At 43.3% G+C, this 20,192-nt stretch overlaps 2 protein-coding genes and 2 long non-coding RNA genes across 4 annotated transcripts in view; 3 read left to right on the plus strand and 1 right to left on the minus strand.

Annotated features, from left to right (window-relative positions):
• The window catches only part of LOC309357748, a 241,424-nt gene that overhangs the window by 141,904 nt on the left and 79,328 nt on the right, over nucleotides 1-20,192 (plus strand). Inside the window, exon 2 of the long non-coding RNA XR_014163225.1 lies at nucleotides 7,923-7,989. This is a non-coding gene — a long non-coding RNA (uncharacterized lncRNA). The remainder of the gene's footprint in view (nucleotides 1-7,922; nucleotides 7,990-20,192) is intronic.
• LOC309357657 (indolethylamine N-methyltransferase-like) lies at nucleotides 223-4,443 on the plus strand. Its single transcript, XM_081890023.1, has 3 exons — nucleotides 223-425; nucleotides 1,990-2,197; nucleotides 3,408-4,443. The coding sequence occupies exons 1-3, from the start codon at nucleotides 269-271 to the stop codon at nucleotides 3,835-3,837; spliced, it is 795 nt and encodes a 264-aa protein (XP_081746149.1). The 5' UTR covers nucleotides 223-268; the 3' UTR covers nucleotides 3,838-4,443.
• Nucleotides 12,805-16,797, minus strand: LOC309357647 (NXPE family member 1-like). The gene is made up of 3 exons (XM_081890010.1): nucleotides 16,633-16,797; nucleotides 15,698-15,767; nucleotides 12,805-13,751 (listed from the first exon to the last, which is right to left on the minus strand). The coding sequence occupies exons 1-3, from the start codon at nucleotides 16,717-16,719 to the stop codon at nucleotides 13,003-13,005; spliced, it is 906 nt and encodes a 301-aa protein (XP_081746136.1). The 5' UTR covers nucleotides 16,720-16,797; the 3' UTR covers nucleotides 12,805-13,002.
• LOC309357705 lies at nucleotides 18,274-19,708 on the plus strand. The gene is made up of 2 exons (XR_014163172.1): nucleotides 18,274-18,918; nucleotides 19,307-19,708. It is a non-coding gene; the product is annotated as an uncharacterized lncRNA (long non-coding RNA).

The raw sequence follows: 20,192 nt of genomic DNA on the forward strand, positions 1-20,192 counted from the left end.
CAGTCCTACCTGCAGTTGCCATTGGGGATCAAACCCACGGTCTTCTGCACGCACAGAAGTCTGCTGTTTCAACACCACATTTAATTTGGCCCTTGCAGGAGTTATCTTGTTAATAATTCCAAATGTTCCCCAGATGACGTCCACAACTGGACAGAGATTTCATTCCAGGAATAGGCAGGGATATGTTTTGGGGTGGGGTGGGAGGTTGGATCAATGAGAATGGAAAGGAACAAATGTCATTTGTGTGTATTGCAGACTTGGAGGAAGGATGGAGGGGGACTTCACTGGGAAAGATGTTTACGGGAAGCATTTTGCTCCAAAAGATTATTTAAAAATGTACTATTCCTTCAGCAAGGAAGACGGCTCTCAAGAAGATTTTCTCCTAAATTTTTATCTGCAAAAATTCCACAAAACTTTCACCGTGGGTGAGTACCCCATAGACTGCTTTCTGGCAATGGTGGGCTGGCTGAGCTTTGTCAATTTGTCATTCATGATGGAGAGAATGCTTCCAAATTAATATTCTTTGTTTTACAAGCGTGTCCACCTTTTGCAAAATTTGCAGAGGCCATCCCTTTCCCACAAGAATCATGGTGGGAGGCAGAAGTGGGATCAACCACCATTTATCCCTGGAGCATTTGTTGTTGGGGCCAAGGACAGTGAGCCAGTGGGTCACTTCTCAGACCAATTAGTTATTTCACTGGGCAAGTGGCCAAGAGGGCTCACTGCCCCTTTGCTAGGTCCCCAAGCCGCTATTCAGCCGGGTCAAGAATTTTGTTTTGATCCAAACAATCACTTCCTTGATCACATTTTCCACAGCCAGCTAGAATAGTTCAGTTTGTAGAATGGCTGCATGTCCAGCTTTGCAAAGGACAGCCCTCACATGAAGGAGTGCCAGAGGAATGATCCTCTCTCTGGACATCCTCTGTCCCGTTCAGTTTTTCCTTAAAGATGCAGAGGATTGCCTTGAAATTGCCCTCCAGTGCTGAGCTTCTAGACAGCAGACTGAGCTAGTCATCCGGCCACAGCAGTCCCACTGCAGGGAAATGGACTGCGATTCTGTTCAAATAATAGTACAATGATTTCAAAAAAGAAGGGATGAGGAAGAAAAGCATGTAGCATTTTTAAAAAACAAACCAGCTTACGGTAATCTAAGCATGCATAAAAATCCATGTGTTGGTAAAGATGCATTCTATTTGGGGAAATTGCTTGGAAAATATGCATGAAATGGATGCACCTTGCTCAACCTTCTGCATGAGAAGCTGCCCTAACAAATCCCATTTGTTCTTTTGCGTCTGACCACTGTTGGCCATTGCTGGGCAACCTGTAACCTCCATGGTTGTGCACTCCTCTCAGCCAGCATGGCCAATAGGCAGGGGCGATGGAAATTGCCAGCCAGTAACATCTGGAAGGCAAAGGTTTCTCCTTCCAGGGAAAACTGTATTGGCCACTGAACCTAAAAGGTGTGACATTAGATGTTTTGCATGAATATGTGTATGGCAAGCAAGTTCATATCAGAGCAGTCATTCCAGCTTGCAGTAGGATATTCCACAGCACCAGAAAAACTACAATTGTCTTCCTGCCCACAGCATAACTGTTGGGTTGGAGGAGTACCCTTTTGGAGTATACATTGTCTCCTTTGAGCCTGTAAGCTCCCTATTGCATTCTATAATGCCCCATGCACAGTGGTGGTTAAATATATTAATTAATATTGTTAATGAGGAGGAAGAGGATATTTTAGTGCATACAGTTGGACATATAGGCATACCAAGCTTGTGTTATTATCTAGGAACTTTGCATCATAGAAGAGCATGCATCTTATGATTCAGACCCCATGAGCAAATAAGTCTCCTGACACTTCAATTTGTCACCCTGTGCAAAAGATGCCATCATCATCCCAGTGAGGGCGGACAAAATGTGGCCAAGATGAGGAATCGTGCGGGTGTGTGGGTGTGGGTGTAACAGTAACCTCATTATCGTTTTCAAATGCAGATGGCGTTAAAGGAGACACTCTGATTGATATTGGAAGCGGACCCACTATCTACCAATTTCTCTCTTCCTGCGGGTCCTTCCGAGAGATCATTGCCACAGATTACACTGACCAGAACAGGGAGGAGATTAAGAGGTGGTTGAAGAAGGACCCAGATGCTTTTGATTGGAGCCAGGCTCTGAAATATGTGTGTGAGCTGGAGGGAGACAGGTACTGGGCTTTTACCTTCCATTCATTAATAAACTCATGGAACCCTACAGTTTGAAAGTACTTCAATCTAGTGCAACCTCTTGCCAATGCTGGGAACTCTCTTTTGCAGCATCCTTGATAGATTTGGACATTTCAGCTATAGTTTCTCCACAAGTTTATACTATGTAACGACATTTATAGAGGGGCACAGCTCAACATTCCGGTTTCTGATCAGAGTGACCATTCAGGGACCTACACTTGGGAATACTACAGAAAGGGAGGTATTTGCGTATTGCTTTAAATAGCTTGTCCTAACAAACACATAATCTCCATGCATCTGATGAACTGGACTTACTTTCTTAAATCTCTTAGGCTGCAACAATAACCTAGCAGTAAGCGCTACTAAAGGGACGTGGGTGGCGCTGTGGGTTAAAGCCTCAGCGCCTAGGGCTTGCCGATCGAAAGGTCGGCGGTTCGAATCCCCGCGGCGGGGTGCGCTCCCGTTGTTCGGTCCCAGCGCCTGCCAACCTAGCAGTTCGAAAGCACCCTCGGGTGCAAGTAGATAAATAGGGACCGCTTTCTAGCGGGAAGGTAAACGGCGTTTCCGTGTGCAGCTCTGGCTTGCCAGAGCAGCTTCGTCACGCTGGCCACGTGACCCGGAAGTGTCTCCGGACAGCGCTGGCCCCTGGCCTCTTGAGTGAGATGGGCTCACAACCCCAGAGTCTGGCAAGACTGGCCCGTACGGGCAGGGGTACCTTTACCTTTACCTTTAAGCGCTACTAAATTCAATAGGATTTATTTCAGAGTAGGCCTGATTAGGATTGTGTTAAAGGTGCTGCAAGAATCTTCTGCCACTGTTTTTCGAACGCATATTCCTTATAACAGAAATATGGCCATGACCTAGGATGGGACCAGAATGGGGCAGCTGGCCTGTACACACTCATCCTCATTTCACCTCTAAACAAGGCTGGCAGGTTTCATACTGCTGCAAAAGCCTGCCAAGCCAATTTGACCAGTGCAAAAAAATTAAGGCACGTGCCGTCCACTTTTCACACCCCTTCTAGTTTCGTAATCCACTTTCAGCAACTGAGGAAGCGGTAGCTGAATATTTTAATAAAGAAGTTGCTTTATTTCACATGCTTCTGCAGGGGGACGAGGTTGCTGGCTTGCCAGAAAAGGAGGTTTGCATGCTCACTGTTTCCTGCTCTTTCCCACCTTTGCTCTTCCCCAGGGAGAAATGGGTAGAAAAGGGAGAGAAGGTACGAAGCACCATCCGGCGAGTGCTGAAATGTGACGTGACCCAAGTCAACCCTTTGGCTCCGCTGGTGGTGGCCCAAGCTAGCTGTGTGACTTCTGCATTTTGCCTGGATTGTGCCTGCAAAGACATGACTGCCTACCGTGCCGCCTTGAGGAACATTGGCTCCCTTGTAAAGCCCGGGGGGCACCTTGTGCTCCTGGTAGCTCTCGGAGGAAACTTCTACATGGCTGGCGAGCAAATGTTCTTCTGCCTTTACCTTGAGAAGGAAACTGTAGACAGTGCAGTGACAGAGGCAGGCTTTGATATCTTATGGTCTGAAGAGACCAAAAATAGCTATTCACCAACATATAGTGATTGTAAGAATGTCTATTTCCTAGTTGCCCAGAAACGTATCAAGGTGTAGGTGCTTGTGGGGAAATGACAGGAGGTCAAAGGAAAGCAATAATCTTACAATGTCCAGACATAGCCACACATGCAGATCAGTGTGATTGCAGCTCTATATCTATATCTATATCTATATATCTAATCTATATCATCTATATCTATACACACACGTGTCAAACCCTCCAATATTTTCCTAGTGAAAATAAGGATGTTCTAAGGAAAAGTGGTACAGTGGTACCTTGGTTTTCGAACATCTTGGAAGCCAAATGTTTTGGTTTTTGAATGTCAAAAATCTGGAAGTAAATGCTTCCATTTTTGAATGCACCTCAGAAGTCAAACGGCTTCCATTGAGTTTTTTCTTCTTCACTTTTCTCTATTGAATTTGCAGACCTCCCTTTGCACCTCGGTTTTCAAATGTTCAGAAGTCAAATGGTCTTCCGGAATGGATTACGTTCGAAAACCAAGGTACCGCTGTATTTTCGAAGATCAAATCAGAAACCAGGGGGGCTTCTGTAAATCCAGGACTGTCCCTGGAAAATAGGGATATGGAGTCTCTCTCTCTCTCTCTCTCTCTCTCTCTCACACACACACACACACACACACACACACACACACACACAAATAACCTTGGGAATTCTGCTACCTGATCACCACATAGGCCTGCCTCTCATGACACAGTCATCCAAACTACAGTTTAAGAACTTAAGAAGAGCCCTGCAGGATCAGGCCCATGGCCCATCTAGTCCAGCTTCCTGTTCTCACTGTGGCCCCCCTGATCCCTGGGGGAAACCCTCAAGCAGCAGCTGAGTATCCCACACTGGTTGGGAGTGGATCTTCTTCATTATGTTCACAGCTTTGCAAATTCTAATGTGAAATTCTTGGTAGTAGGCATAAGTTTGATATCCTGCAGCAATATGCATAATAATGAGCTACTGCAGTACTTGCAGAATTATAATCTGGAATATACATGGCATTGGTTCATTCCGGCATGTAACGCGATAATCACTTCTTTCCTTTTGGCTAATGTACACAGTACATTTTATGTAATTCTGAACATTGTCAATCATATGCAATGTGACCAAATATATGAATAAAAAATCTGAAACCAGACAAGAGAGCATTTTCTTTTTTTTTAAGAATAATTTTTTATTAACCGACCAATCACATCAAATCAAACCAAATTACATAAATTCCAAATTACACAGCCGAATTTTAAATTTTTGTTGAGGGTACCCATATTTCAAGTTCCGAAGGGATCCAATCCACTTCTTGCTTCTTACTGCTGTTTTAATGTCCACAAATCTAACCTTATGATGTTCACAGTACTATCCAGTCCTTTCTTATTATTTTTCCACATCTCTTGTTGTTATTTTCATATATTTTTCCTTTCTCTTTGTGACCTCTGATAGTCTCCGCAAGCTGGTTAGCACAATTTGTAATCCTGTGTGGATATTATTTTTTTTATCCAGTAGCCATATCCAGACGTTTTCCATACATCAAAACAGTCTTAGCATCATTAATCTTCACCAATCTGCCTCCTTTCTCAAAACCTCTGAGGAGATTCACTAGGAATGCAGTCTGAAAACAAGTCCGTTCTTCCTCCCGGCTATAAATCCTTTGGCAAGATGGCGACTCTGAATTAATTGCTGCGCCATTCCCAAAAGCTCTTATTGCTTCTCGGTCTCCATAAAGCATACTTTTGGTTAAAGTTTATCTCCACACAGACCTTAATCATCCTGCTTGGGTCAGTTCAACCGACGGTTCTAATGAGGAGGGGTTCTTGTAAATCACATAGAAGGAAAGTAAAAAAGGTCCCCCCCCCCATTCAGTCCCGTTGTCAACATACCCAGCCTTTGGTGTATATTCATCGTAAAATATTCCTGTTTCTCCAGCCCGTCATCTTCTTTCGCAGAGGTCACTTAAATTAGCAGACTTCACTCCCCTTCTTCACTTGAAATATGTGCATTTGCTTCTTTTGTAATTAATTATTCCAAATTACTGCAACTAGTGCGCGATCAGAGACAGCGTCCAGGAGAGCCGAGGTCCACACGGGGGCATTCTGCCTAGGGCCCTCACCCCCTTCTTTCGAATTAGGGGGTGATTTATGGGCACAGCAGGCAAGAGCAGTGTTCCCCATTTCCTTGGGGCAACAAGGGAGGCTGCCTACTCCCATAACAGCCTCTTAATTACCCCGTGTGGGTCAGAGAGATGGTATTGTCGGCCATCTTCCAATGCACCTCCTAGTGGCCCCCCGACAAGCTGTATTTTTTAAAACAAAAAATAATTTTGAGACCATGGGAATTCAGTTGTCAAGCATTGCTGATAACAGGGACATGATTAGCCAGATGATGAGGGTAAGGATGAACCCACCTTTTCCCCTCAGCTCCCAGGGCAGTTACAACAATTAAAACACAATATTAAAAACAACTTACAGAAATGAGGTGGGTCATAAAAAATATCTCAGGTGTTAGAAGACAGAGTTTTTAGGGAAAATAGAGAGGCATAAGCCACAAAACCACTATGTTCCTAGTACTCTAGGAGGGAAATATGACCAAAACTGCTCAAATCTGCTTTTCACACCATTGGCATATTAGAACACCATCCCTGAAATCAATAGAGGTGAATGAGAATAATGCCAGATGAAAGGATTCTGCTTAAACCTCGTCTATTCTATTTGTGTTACATGCAACAAGCAAAAGGCAACAGCTGAAAATTGCCTGTTGAGTAAACTGCAACAGAACCTTTGCAGGGAGTCACTGCTGATGTGTATAAAAACCACCAGGTCTAGTTTATGACAGCTTCTGCCATTGCAGAGAAGCTTTGCCTTATTTTGACATTGCTAGAAATATTATTTCCAGGCCACTCCTGACATCACCTTATTTGACCCAAACAGACACACACACACACACACACACACACAGAGAGAGAGAGAGAGAGAGAGAGAGAGAGAGAGAGAGAGAGAGCGAGAGAGAGAGAGAGCGAGCTAAGAGTTCAATCTGGGACAATATAAAACTGCCTTCCATTCAATATCAATTAACACCTCATTTATTCCAGTGGTTTCTGCAAGAAGAAGAAGAAAAATTCTCCAATGCACATTTAGAGGGGGAGAAATTGTCTAGCAAGTTCTCATCTAAATTGTAGAAAGGTTGACTGACCACATAGCCAATCATGAATATGGTTGCTTTGGAGAATTTCCTATTCGCTTCAAACAAGGAGTATCTGATTTTAATACTAAGTTTTTACACTGTTGTAACTTGCATTGGGACTTTGTGGTGAAGGATAGGCAGGACAACTAATCATTATTATTTATTCATCATCATTATTATTAGTAGGCTGTCTCTCCCATTCACAAGCACAGAGGTGAATTTCAGGACTCCTTCACTTGTCTCACTGCTCCCTCCTGGGAAAACTCACTGTTTACCTCTCAGTTGGTTTTTTCTGCAGATTGATGTTTGTTCCCATTCAGCGGTAAACAGCGGGTTTCCCCGGGGAAAGCAGCGGGGCAAATGAAAAAGCAGGAAAGCACAGGGCAAGTGGCAAGCCTCTTGGACCTGAGCTTTCTGGCATGAGACAAGCAGAAGTGTGGCTGAGCCTGTAATGTTGCACAAACACTGTGGCAATAGAGGAATTCAGTGCAATAGCTGTGCTTATAGGAATTTGTTGCGAAAGAGATTGCACATTTATTCTGTAATGAAGTTACCAGCAACCTGCTTTTTTTTTTGCATTCTCTTCTGCAACAATATTCTGTTGCATGCTCAGGCTCTGCACTCTCTCTGCCCCCCACCTCTTTGATGGAAAGGTAAATAAAGGACACAGCACAGCTTGAGTGGGGTCAAGTTTACTGACAACAAATGTAAGAGGTTTGGCACAGGCAATTGGGCAACCATTTACTTCTGGCCCGCCTGCTGGAGGTGACACCAAGGTTCAACCCAGCAGCGGGGGTTCCTATGACTTACAACAAATAAGGGGAACCCCTGCAGGCATCACTGCCAGTGTTGGATTTACATATAAGCTAAACAATCAATAGCTTAGGGCCCCACTCTCTTGGGGGCCCCAAAAAAATTTAAAGGAAAAGAAACTGGATGTACATTTCCAAAATACAAGATAAAAAACAAATAAAATAAAACCTACATACAGCAACAGTGTTGTGTGTTGTGTAGGCTCCTATTAGGTCCATAAATTGCCATATTTATAGCATATTTGTTGACAAAGGACAGTTGGACATAGAAAGGGCCACATTACCTTCAGTAGCTTAAAAAGGTAAAGGGACCCCTGACCATTAGGTCCAGTCGTGACCGACTCTGGGGTTGCGCCGCCCATCTAGCTTTATTGGCCGAGGGAGCCGGCGTACAGCTTCCGGGTCATGTGGCCAGCATGACTAAGCCACTTCTGGCGAACCAGAGCAGTGCACGGAAACGCCGTTTGCCTTCCCACTTATTTATCTGCTTGCACTTTGACGTGCTTTCGAACTGCTAGGTTGGCATGAGCAGGGACCGAGCAATGGGAGCTCACCCCGTCGCGGGGATTCGAACCGCCAACCTTCTGATCGGCATGTCCTAGGCTCTGTGGTTTAACCCACAGCGCCACCCATGTCCAGCAGTTTAGGGCCTCATCAAATCTAAATCCAGCCCTGGACACTGCTTGAAGGAGTGCTGAGGTCCAAGCTCCTGCCTGGGCGTACAGACACAGAAGCAACTCCTCCTGGACCCCTTTAACAAGATACCCTAGATTTTGGGAGGTGCAGGCAGAGATTACAATCTTCTCACTCCCCAACCAAGACTAAGGCTTACCCAATGTATAAACCACCGAATTGGTGATGTTTCCTATTTAGAATTACTTTGTTATTTCAAAAAGTGAGAATCCAAACATGAGAGTTGTTGGGCTTTTGGGGGGTGGGGCAAAGTTGTTGTTGAGCTCTCTTTTTTTGCTTTTTAGTTGAGATTTCTAAAAAAAAGTTTTTGAGCTATTTTTAATAAAATTTGCCAAAAACTACACTTCCGACATGGGTTGCCATACGTCCAGATTTTCCTGGACATTTCTGCGATTTCTGCCCGTACGCTGTTTCCGACTGCCGTATTCTGCCAGGTCCGGGAAATTCTGTATGTATGGCGACCCTAAAATAGAGGACAATTCCCACTTCAAAGGAGGGTACATGACCACTCCAGCAGAAGTGCATCTTCTTACCACCTCCTGCCCCACCTCCAGGGACAGCGGGCAGGGGAAACAAAAAACTGTGACAGAGCCAGTGCCTACAGACCTTTAGGACCAGCGGACTATGCAGGCTTTCTGTTGGCTCCACACCGTTGCTGGAGCAATGATTTGTGTATTTAATTTGCCACTCTTTTAAGGAGTGTCATTAAGGATTTATGGAAGGATGACTGTACTTTCAAGCCACATCCGATGCATGGATTTAGAGTTATAACCTAGCCTGAAAAGCTTGGAATCGGGAAGAAGAAGCAGTGGATTCAAATGCGATTGGACTTGGTCTCTTGTTACTATGAGCCAGGTCCATGAAGAGCTTGTCTGAGGCCCAGGTGGGAGTCCTGTTTTTGGCACGACAGCCGAAGTCTGGCAGGCCCCTAGTGGGACCCGCTGGCCAGCTGAGCCCTCCGAAGCCTGGGGCAACTGCATACCCTCCAAGTGTCCCGATTTTCCAGGGACAGTCCCAGAATTATGAAAGCCATCCCAGTTTCTGATTTGATTCTGGAATGTCCCCATTTCTTCTACCAGCGCTGCCACCACTGAGCTCAGAGAAGAGGAGAAGCCAGCCCTTGTCCCAAGCGATGACAATGGGGTTGGTGGCTGCTGTGAAGCAGCAGGCAGAGGGCAGGACCACCCTGAGCAGAAAGAAAGGGGAAGCGGAGCACATGGAGCCTTGTTGGTTTTTTTTAATGCATTGTGCATCTGCATCTAATCTTGCCCCTTTCTAAAATGTGTCTTTCTTTTTTTCTAAATCTACCAAAGAATAAAATTCAGTGAGCCCAATAGAAGACATTGCATTCAACATTGGGAATAAGCAATAAATCACTAACCAGTAAGAGAATGTTGCAATGATGACCCTAGGCCCTAAAATCTCTGTTCTCCTTGGTTTGTGATAATGGAACAAATAAAGGATTTGGCTTCAATCTATCCTGAGATTGGCTAACTCAGTGCAGAAAGCAAATTGCCCCACTCTAAGATTTGATTTACATTCTCCACTGTGTAATGTCTCTTAAGCATCAGTGGGTCCTCATGAGGACTTTGGACTTGCGTTTCTTTTCATTTGATTCTGTATGGATCTGCACTCTGCTCATCACCCAACACACTCATTGTTATCTCTACATTGGCTCCCCCATTTGGCCTCGGTCTGTAGGGAAAAATACTCGTTTCGTTTCTTAATCAGATAGCATCGGTACCACAAAAAGATGTCATTTGGCTCACCTTCAAGATGCTGCAGAATTATCTGTTGATTTTTTATATATATATATATATATATATTTTGCTAGGGCAATACACCAGCTTGAACTCTAATGGCTTGCTCCTTTGGGAGCAAAGGCAGGATACAAATTAAACAAACATAGGAATTAAATAATTATTTTAGGACATCCACCAGAGCTTTCCTCTCAATTCCCAGTGACTTTGGTTTTACCACATGAAAGGTGGATTGATGGACTTTTCATTCAAAACCTGGACCCAGAGATCACAGTGAGTTGTCTGTACCATTGGGCAAGGAGACAGTTTCAGTGTGTTGTCTATGGAATGTTGACCATTAGTTCTGGCTCTACATGGGTGCTGCTAGATTTAAGAAACGGGGTCAGCTGTTAAACACATTTCAGAAAAAGGGGGAGTAGGGAATCATGTATATGTGGTTAGTCCATTGTATATGGATATAAAACGTATCCCCTTTGCAAACGGGGTAAGGGGCATCATGTGGGTGACATTTCTGCTATCACTGGCATAAGGGCAGATCACAATCTTTGTATATTTTAAAATACTGTACTGTTGGAACCTTTTCTTTATTTTCTTGTAAACTGCTTTGAGTTCTGGGTTTTTTTTTTAAAAAAATCAAGTGGTGTAGAAATTTTATGAAATAAGTAAATAAGATTTGCAAAATTTCATGAAATAAGTAAATGAGATTTGCATTCTTTGACCTTAAGATGGGCTATTAAACCCCAGGTAATTCCACGTAATGTTAGACTACAGTTCCCATTACCTCCTGGTGCTTGGCTGCGCTGGCACGGGCTTATGGGAGAAACTAAGGACATCTGGAAAGCCACAGGTTAGCTGCTCCTAGACAAAATATTGCAGCGCTACTGTTTTCTTTTCCTGTCCTTTGGTGTGTCATCTGGATGAAGTAGGACACCAAAATAATTTTTGGAGCTTAGGAGGTGATGATGTATTCACAGAATCCTAGGACTGTGGAGTTGGAAAGGACCATGAGGGTCATCTAGTAAAACCCCTTACATTGCAAGAAACTTTCACACACAAATTGTTGCTGTATCATGATAGCATAGCAAAAGCAGTTCATTCTCTGGTGCTCCCCTTGGTACAGAATGCAATGACCAGTTTACTAAGTGCTACAGCATGTTGTGATCATATTACATCAGGGGTTGTTTTGTTTGTTTGTTTTTGAGTAGGAACTCAGGGGAACAGAGTTTTTCTCTTTTTTGAATTTCTTTTTGTTGTTGTCGTTGCCGGGGTGGGGCTGGAATTTTTCATGAGGCTTGGATGAAGTTTACGAGCAAGTTTAGGTGATACTAGATTGACCCTCAGCAAGGCTCTTCTGGGATTCTTATGGAAACCCAATGGGACAAAATCACGCACATGCAACATTTGACAAAGGGTCTCGTGCATTAAACAAACATACTTGCTGATCCAAAATATGCTGCTCTGTTTAATTAAAGTTTGCACACTAGCTGTGCTTTAGTGTATTAACAAATATGAGTTAGAAACATAACAAAATTGCTGGTTTTTTGTGCTTCAGCTTTAAGGAGCGAGTTTTGTGGGTGAAACTCTGGGACAAAGAGAAGAGCACTCAGACATGGAGCTATAAAGCACAGATCTGTGCCTAGGAAGTGTAGGAAGAAAGGTGAGTGTGGATAAGCCCGATATTGGTGCTCTGAGGATACAAGTTAACAGAGAACACAGGGTAAAGATGTGCCCACACAACCAACACGACTCCAACCACCGTTCACTTCTATTGCAGAACTTGTCCAATCTTCAGCTGGAAATTAAGCAATTGTTTGCCCCACATAACTGTTGAAAGCCAATATTTTGCAACACAAATGTGTATTTAACTGGTGATGTAACAAACTGCCTTTGTGATGCATGCTGAAGCCTTGGATTCAACAGATGAAACCTTCGTCCCATCTTCCTCCTCAATACTGCAAACAGATTCCAATAATCTTGAGAAACTTGCCTCATCATTGTATTGAGCAACCAAGCCGGGAAGAGTATCTATCTTGGGAGAGGAACTGCTTACCCATTTGTAATCATTTCAGCCTGCACAACCCCAGAAGGGGCACGTACACACACATGGGAACAAAAGAAGAAGAAGAAGAGGAGGAGGAGGAGTTTGGATTTGATATCCTGCTTTATCACTACCCGAAGGAGTCTCAAAATGGCTAACAATCTCCTTTCCCTTCCTCCCTCACAACAAACACTCTGTGAGGTGAGTGGGGCTGAGAGACTTCAAAGAAGTGTGACTAGTCCAAGGTCACCCAGCAGCTGCATGTGGAGGAGCGGAGACGCGAACCCGGTTCCCCAGATTACGAGTCTATCGCTCTTAACCACTACACCACACTGGCTGGATCAGGCCAATGGCCCATCTGGCCCAGCATCTGACCAAAAACCTGCAAGCAGAGCATGAGCATAAGAGGTCCCTCTTCTCCTGTGGTTTCCAGCAACAGATATTCAGCATTGCTGACTCTAGCTGTGAAGGGAGAGCATTGCCACCATGGCTAGTAGCCACCAGTAGCCCTCACCTCTATGAATTTGTCAAATCCCCCTTTAAAGCCATATCCCTGTTTTTAGATACTTCTAAAAGACACCGCATTGCACCCGTTTATTCATCATCAACCCTGGGGATTCTGTATGGCTTTCTGACTGCCAAAGAGCTCCAGAGAGCAAACACAGAGACCCAAATGTCTCAAAATGAAACAATCACAGAATGAACAGCAGAATTCTTAAAATACCCGGCTGCGAGTTATGAAATGTATTGACAGTTGGCCTTAAGAAGAGACAGGAGAGTGAAATACCTCTTAAAAAGTCTTCGTTCCAAGTCTGTGAGGTAGGATTTGTGTGTTAGTTCAGACTGAAGTTTCACAAGAGCTTCACACGGCACCCTCTTTGGTTTCACACAGTAGAAGGCTTCCTGGTCTCGTTCATCAAGATACTCACATAGATCCGCGGTTGTGCTTTTGACAAAACCACACTTAGTGGAGACGTGTGAGGCCCCATTCAGAAATTTGCCCATGAAATCTATTTTGTCGTAGCCTCTCTTCCTTGCAGCCCATAGTGCAGAAACTCCTTCACTGGGGTGGATGAGCAAGATGGACACTCTGACATCGCCCTCCCAAAATAAAGTGAAATTGACCAGGTATGTCCCATTCTTATAGTCTGTGATGTGCCCAGAAGCTCCAGCCCTAAGACTTGAAGAGTAGATCCTCACTCGTAAGAAGTCTCCTCCGTACTTCTTTCTCTCCCCCAAGTAGTTGTACAAATCTAGCCAAACCATCAAGGGGTCTCCAACGCAATAAGAACCCTTTTGGTTTAATATGGTGGCTTTGCTGTTCCTGGCACTTGTGGTGGTCATTATATCTGTGAAAGTGACACTGGGCATCAACTGGTTCAGCTTTCTCAGAATGTCTTTTACTTCTTTGTCATTCTTTTCCCACTCTATCCTCATATTCATCAGGATGTCTCCTTTCATGGGCAAAATTCTGTTCCTGCTGTCTTTGATGGAAGAATTTTTGTTTAAAGAATCAAAATACTTTCAAATTAATCAAAAAAGTGAATGCTAGGAAAATATTGGATTCGTTCATAAAAGTCTAGGAAGCATGGGAAGAAAATCAGTCACATTTTAAAAACAACAACAATAATATGCTTTGTTTTAATCAAACCCCTACTGGATAATCTGCCTGGAAAATCTGAAGCATCCCATATTAAATATCTTTTGGATGACAGGGCTAATGATATTACACTGGCCGTGGCAAAGTTTCTCTCGGAAGTTAAAAGAATCAAGGATCATCATGCTTGAGACAAAACAAAATGACCGCCTCGGTTCCTCTCTCTTTTGTGGTTGGCTTTCTTAACTGTATTTTGTTCTGAAATTGTTTGATGGGTCTTTGGACCGCAATCAAGATTTTATTTATTTATGCTTTGTTTTAAAATGTATTTTATAATTTTCCCTAATCAATTACTTTAAGTAATGGCTGGTGTGGATATTAATATTGGCATTTTTTTACATTACTTTTCAGTATAAAAAAAGGGAAAAAAGAGGCTGCTATAAAGACTTACAAATATCAATTTAAAATATTCACATAGCATCCTTCATGTTCTAGATTCTCTTCCCCCTCTGCCTCCATGCTGTCAATGTACAATTGCTCTCAGAATAGCAAAAGCTCATATTTTGGGAGGTTTGTCCACACTTCCTCTAATCCTGCTCCTTTCCTCAAGCGAAATCTGCTCTTTAGTGCTCAATCAGATCAAACAGCAATTTGGGTTTCCTCCAGATCAGTGTTTGCTCCGATTGAACATGAAATAGCAGGTTTTCCTGGGGAAGGAGAGCGGTAAGTGGAAAAATGCTCAGACCCATATCTAAAAAGCAAGGATCAAGCAGAAAACAACAGCCCCATGCTTTCTAGGCTGTGGTGTAATGTGGGTTGCCAGGACCATGTGGAGGGGTGGGAGCAAGAGAAACCTAAGGAGTACACATGTACATTCAACGGCTTAACATCATCCATGTCACACAGGAGATTGCAGCCGCAGAGATAAGAAAAGAAGAGTTGTTTCATACTCCGGAGAGGTCACTTCCTGGTTTACATACATGTTTTCAATGGAGCTGGGTGATGGAAGCACACACAGCTGTATTGTGGCAGCTCCAGGTGTTGAAATTTGGCGCCCCTAACAATTTTGCACCTGGGGCAACCACCCCTGTGCTCCCCATGCTACGCCACTGTTTCCAGGCATGGAACAAGCAGAAGGGTGAACGAGCCCAGGGCTTCACAAGCCCATTGCCTCCACTACTTTCATCCGGGAAAACCCGTGATTTAGCATTGCATCAGGACAATTGGGAATTGAGTTTTTCTGAGAATTGCTGTTTGTTCTGATTTAGCGCTAAAGAACTGGTTTTCCAGGAAGAAAGGCAAAACTGCTCGATTTTAGCTGGAAAGAATGGGACAAATGGAAAACTGTCCAGACCCCTGTGCTTTCTAGGCACGAACAAGCGGAAGTGTGGGCGAGCTCTTAGGCCCCTAGTATACTTCCCTGCTATGCTATGCATCTACCTGTACTATTCCCCCAATACCTGTTCCTGTAAGGATTTTGCCTTCCTGACTCAGTACTGGGTTATAACCTAGGAAGATTTCCCTGCTGGTTCCACCTGCATCTTCCAGGTTGAGATAATGCTTTGCTTTTGAAGCACCCTTCTCTTTCAAGTATAGATGCTGCTGCTCTCGCATCCTTCACTTCTCCCTCACTTTCATTCTAGTATGTGAGGAGGAAGAGAGCATTCCACCCCACACAGTTGTGAAGCTCTGTGAAGGCCAGGCTCAGCTTCGCCTTTGACAAGCGCCAGCAGCGGCCAGCCTCTGGCGACATAAGGCAAAAGGGAATGGGAGGAGGAGGGAGCAGGGAAAGAGCTGGTAGGGAATAGATATGAGAACTGAAAAAGGCCTCACCAATGTCACCAGCAAAGTGATTGATCTGATTTGATACATGGCTCATCGTGATACCTCTGAAGATGAGAATCTGGAGCATGCAATGAGAAAGAAAGAATTACAAGCATTCACAAGGAATAAACAGAGCAGTAGTAAGGCACAATTCCCATGTAAAACCTCCATGTGGAAGCATATCTGAATAGCAGGTGCCAGGGTCAAAATAATTTGGGAAGGGCAACTGCCTGGAGCCCCCAACCACACATTTGCGGCCTCCACAACCATCCAGTTGGCTGCAGTTGGTTGATAGTGGACGCAGGTTTAAAAAACAATGTTCTTCCACGGGGGAAAGGCTGCAATAAAAGGTTTTCTGAAAAATAGAGAAACATTTACTCAAGGTGGATATTGCATTTAAAATTCCATTCTGCGAAAGTGTCACACCGTAAGAGCCAAACTATTTACTTCTATTTTTAAATGGTCACCAGAGTCCAATCCATGTTGTATTCCAGGGCCATCAGGTGCTAATTAACTAAATGTCTTAACAACAACAACAACATTTTTTTATTTATACCCCACCCATCTGTCTGGGTTTCCCCAGCCACTCTAGGTGGCTGACAACAGAATATTAAAATTACAATAAAACATCAAACATTAAAAGCTTCCCTAAACAGGGCTGCCTTCAGATGTCTTTCAATGTCAGGTAGTTGTTTATCTCTTTGACATCTGATGGGAGGGCGTTCCACAGGGTGGGCGCCACTACCGAGAAGGCCCTCTGCCTGGTTCCCTGTAACTTGGCTTCTCACAGTGAGGGAACCGCCAGAAGGCCCTCGGCGCTGGACCTCAGCATCCGGGCAGAACAATGGGGGTGGAGACACTCCTTCAGGTTTATGTACATACACCATTTAAAAAAAAATCTTTATGAATTAGTTTGTGTTATTGAATAAGGTAAGACACTCTACCTGGGTATCAGTTTTGTAGATGTGGACAGTGTAGATGATGAAGAAACTGACTCCAAGCACGAGAGCCAGGAAGGCTGTTGAGGTCATGGTACAAACCAAAGATATTCCTGGCACCTCTGTCAAAAGGCACAGAGAAATTCCTTTTCACCGCCCTTGGTTTCAAACCTGTTGCAACCAAAGGCAAGGGGAGAGTAGTAATACTTTCCAACAGACTATTCTAGAATGTATGTTTTTAAAAACTCACTGAAAATTCATTTAACCCAGTAGCCTGTAAGATTTGACAACAGAAAATCATTACTAGAGTAGTAGGAGCGCTCTCGCTCTCTCTCTTTTCTACTCTGTTTCACTCTTACTGATCTTATTATTAGGATATGCATTTCTATAATGCAAATAAACCTTTTAATAACTGAAAATACTGCTGATTTTCAGATATGAAGACCTCCACCTGGTTGTAGTTCCTGAGTCTTGAAAGGATGAATATGCACTCCCTACTTCTCTGAGTTGTAAGAATTCCCAGGTTATATATTGAAAATAAGTAAGTAAAATAATAATCATGTTGATAATAATACTTCCAGGGTAGAGATTACCAGCAGATGGCTTCCTTTGGAGAGTACTTGAGCCTTTGGTCCTTAAAAACAAGCAAACAAGCAAACAAACAAACTTTACTTGTTTACAAATATATGAATAACACAGGTGGAGACCACTTTCAAACTCCTAGCTAGCCCTCTTTCTGGGTCTAACATTTCCTTGTTCAAAACTGCTTCTGTTGCTGTCTCTCTTTCTCTCATAGTTGGTGCAGGGTTCCCTCTTTTTCATCAAAACTGCTGCCAACCACCTGACCTCCCCTCTAACCTCTGGGGTTTGATCTCAAGGATGGAAGAAGGCATGATGCCCAGGCCGGCCCTTTAAAACACAGACTCTCTGACTATAGGAATCAAAGTACAGTGATGCACTGGGCTCAAGGACTGGTGAGGGAGCATAATATCCCAGAAGAATACAGAAAGAAATAAGGTGGGAGGGGCATAGGAGCCAATGCCTAGAGACTGAGGTACCCCCCCATTTTTTTTATGGGGACAGGCCCTACCAAAGTTGTTGGCCATTGCCATTCAAATAATGTGAATGTACCAACATAATGAAATGATTTTAGAATGTTGTATTATTTTACTGTTGTTAGCCGCTCTGAGCCCAGCTTCGGCTGGGGAGGGCGGGATATAAATAATTTTTTATTATTAGTTTATTTATATCATGTGATTGATTATGCAGGGTAGGGCTTACCTGCCCCCCTCAATATTTTATTCTTCCATCTGGGGATGGAAGAATCTTAGCAAATTTGAGACATAGTGTGGAAAAATGCTATGTGTATATCTGTACATTCTTTGCCCTTTGTTTTTTTTAAAAAAGGTTTCTGTGGCCTCTGTTGATGTAGAGCAACACTGTCAAAGTCCAAAGCCTTGAACTCTTACTATGTTGCAGGCCTGTTTGGCTGTAGCAGCTTGGCAACAAATTCTGAAAGAGGGAGAGCGCTGCTTCGAGTATTTATAGGGGCCTGGGTCAGCGAACTCCATTTTGATTGGTCAAAGGAACGACAGGCTCTGATTGGCTGGAAGTTCTGGTTGGTGGATAAAGGGTAGTTAATTGTCAGTTGTGGAAAACAAACGTCAGTTTGGAAAGTCGGTTGGGAAAGTCAGTTGATGGGCGAAGTGTGAGGCAAAGATTTGAGAAGACTGAGGGGTTAGAGTCAAAAGTGGAGAGCTGAGGTCTGAATATTAAGCTACTCACCCCAAGTGTGTTAGCAATACTTGGCTGGTGAAGAACTGAAGAAGGAAGCCAGTGGTTGGCTTAGGCTAAAATGGTTGCCCTGACTAAAGGTCTCGCCAGAAGACGCAGGCCTTGAAAAATCAGCTAAACAGTCAAAGTTAGCCAGAAACACAAATGGGTCAGTTCTGGGGTCAGAGTCTGATTGTCCCTAGTAGCAAAACCAGGTTGTGGGTGAATTTGACTGGTGTGGAGATTTAGTGAAATTGGCCTGAGGCAAAAGCCACCAAAAAGTTGGCATTAGGACAACATCATCTCTTGAGTCTTTGGAAACTATCAATAAGCACATGAAAGAACCCATTGTCAATATCAATATTCCCTTATGTACATAAGGAAATTTAATGTGGACAGCTTTAGTCCATAGTTCATGCTGTCTCCATGCCCAAGCCTATTAAACCAAGATACAAGGCGGCTTTATTCACTCTTCTAATTCCTTTTGCTGCTTTCTGCGTATCAACTTTGAACATAATGGTGAGTGGGGAACGAAGACCCCCTGGGGATATGCAGGATTACCTCTCTGCACAATAACCACCACATACATACCTTCCACTAGGTGATAATATTTTTTTATTTGTACCCCACCCATCTGTTTCCCCAACCACTCTGGCTGGCTTCCAATAAAGATTAAAAATACATTAAAATGTCATACATAAAAAACTTCCCCAAATGCCTTCCTAGCTCAGAAGGCATTACCTGCAAATGGGTGGAACCCTGGGATCACTTACTTTAGTCATTAATGGGGCTATCCCATGTCACAGCTAAATTCCTAGGATCCTGGCACTGGTAGATCTGGTACCAGGATCAGGCTGGCATAACCTATCTGCCAAAACATCACATTCTTTTTGCGCTTACTTTGTAGGAGCCAGCTACTCAACCCACCTATTCTATAAGCTACAACAGAATGCTTTAAAACAAGAACTCCAAACTTCAGCAGGTGAAGAAGACCTTGTGGGTACCAAGGAAGGAGTATATGGGTGACACACTGGCAACCCCTGACTTAGTTTGAGTTACCTCTTAGAGTCATGTGTAAAAAAAGGTGATGATTTCTCCTGGAGGAGGTTTAGCAAAGGTTATTCCACACCCCTTCTGTTCCACGGAGATCTTTTTCCAGCACATTCTGCACACACTCATCCAGTTTTGCAGAGAGTCTGTAATACATATTATCAAACAGCTGGTTGGATAATAAAGAGCTTCAAGGTCCAGACCATTGATTTTATTTTTATTTATTTAATAAAATTTGTAAGTCGCTTCCTTGACAGAAGGCAACTGAATGACGATCTAAAACTTTCTTTATATATGCAGATAAAAACAAACATGAAAAACAAGTTAGCACAATTTTTAAAAATATAAATAAAACAGTTGCTACACATATATGAAAATTACATGTCTTGGTAGGCTTGTGGAAACAAAAATAATTGCTGAAAACAATACAGAAAAGAACCCGACGAAAATCAATGGGAAGGGAGTTCCAAAGAGTAGTGCACATATTAGTACATACAAAACACATTATATTCGGGAAAGTTGCTTGCAAGAATGTGTATATTGGTCAAAACTGCATACAGAAACATGTTTAATAGGAGAAATCTGCACTAATATGCTGGTGATGATTTGTGAGAATACCTTAAAAAAAAAAATCTAATTTTAGAGGAAATGCAGGTAACTGAATTTAAGAAACTTGGAAACTTGGAAAAACCAAAGCTGACAGATTTCTCTATGATGAAATCCAAGCCATATTTCTGACAAGG

Source organism: Podarcis melisellensis (genome assembly GCF_964234715.1).
Source record: "Podarcis melisellensis genome assembly, chromosome: 15".
Lineage (NCBI taxonomy): Eukaryota > Metazoa > Chordata > Lepidosauria > Squamata > Lacertidae > Podarcis > Podarcis melisellensis.

Bases quoted from the DNA above. Each gene is read 5' to 3' on its own strand.
- LOC309357657 (XM_081890023.1), top strand. From the start codon at position 269: ATGGAGGGGGACTTCACTGGGAAAGATGTTTACGGGAAGCATTTTGCT. The intron at 426-1,989 runs GTGAGTACCCCA...TTTCAAATGCAG, and splicing joins CCACAAAACTTTCACCGTGG to ATGGCGTTAAAGGAGACACT. The intron at 2,198-3,407 runs GTACTGGGCTTT...GCTCTTCCCCAG, and splicing joins TGTGAGCTGGAGGGAGACAG to GGAGAAATGGGTAGAAAAGG.
- LOC309357647 (XM_081890010.1), bottom strand. From the start codon at position 16,719: ATGACCTCAACAGCCTTCCTGGCTCTCGTGCTTGGAGTCAGTTTCTTC. The intron at 15,768-16,632 runs GTAGAGTGTCTT...TGCATGCTCCAG, and splicing joins TCTACAAAACTGATACCCAG to ATTCTCATCTTCAGAGGTAT. The intron at 13,752-15,697 runs GTGAGGCCTTTT...CTTCCATCAAAG, and splicing joins TCACTTTGCTGGTGACATTG to ACAGCAGGAACAGAATTTTG.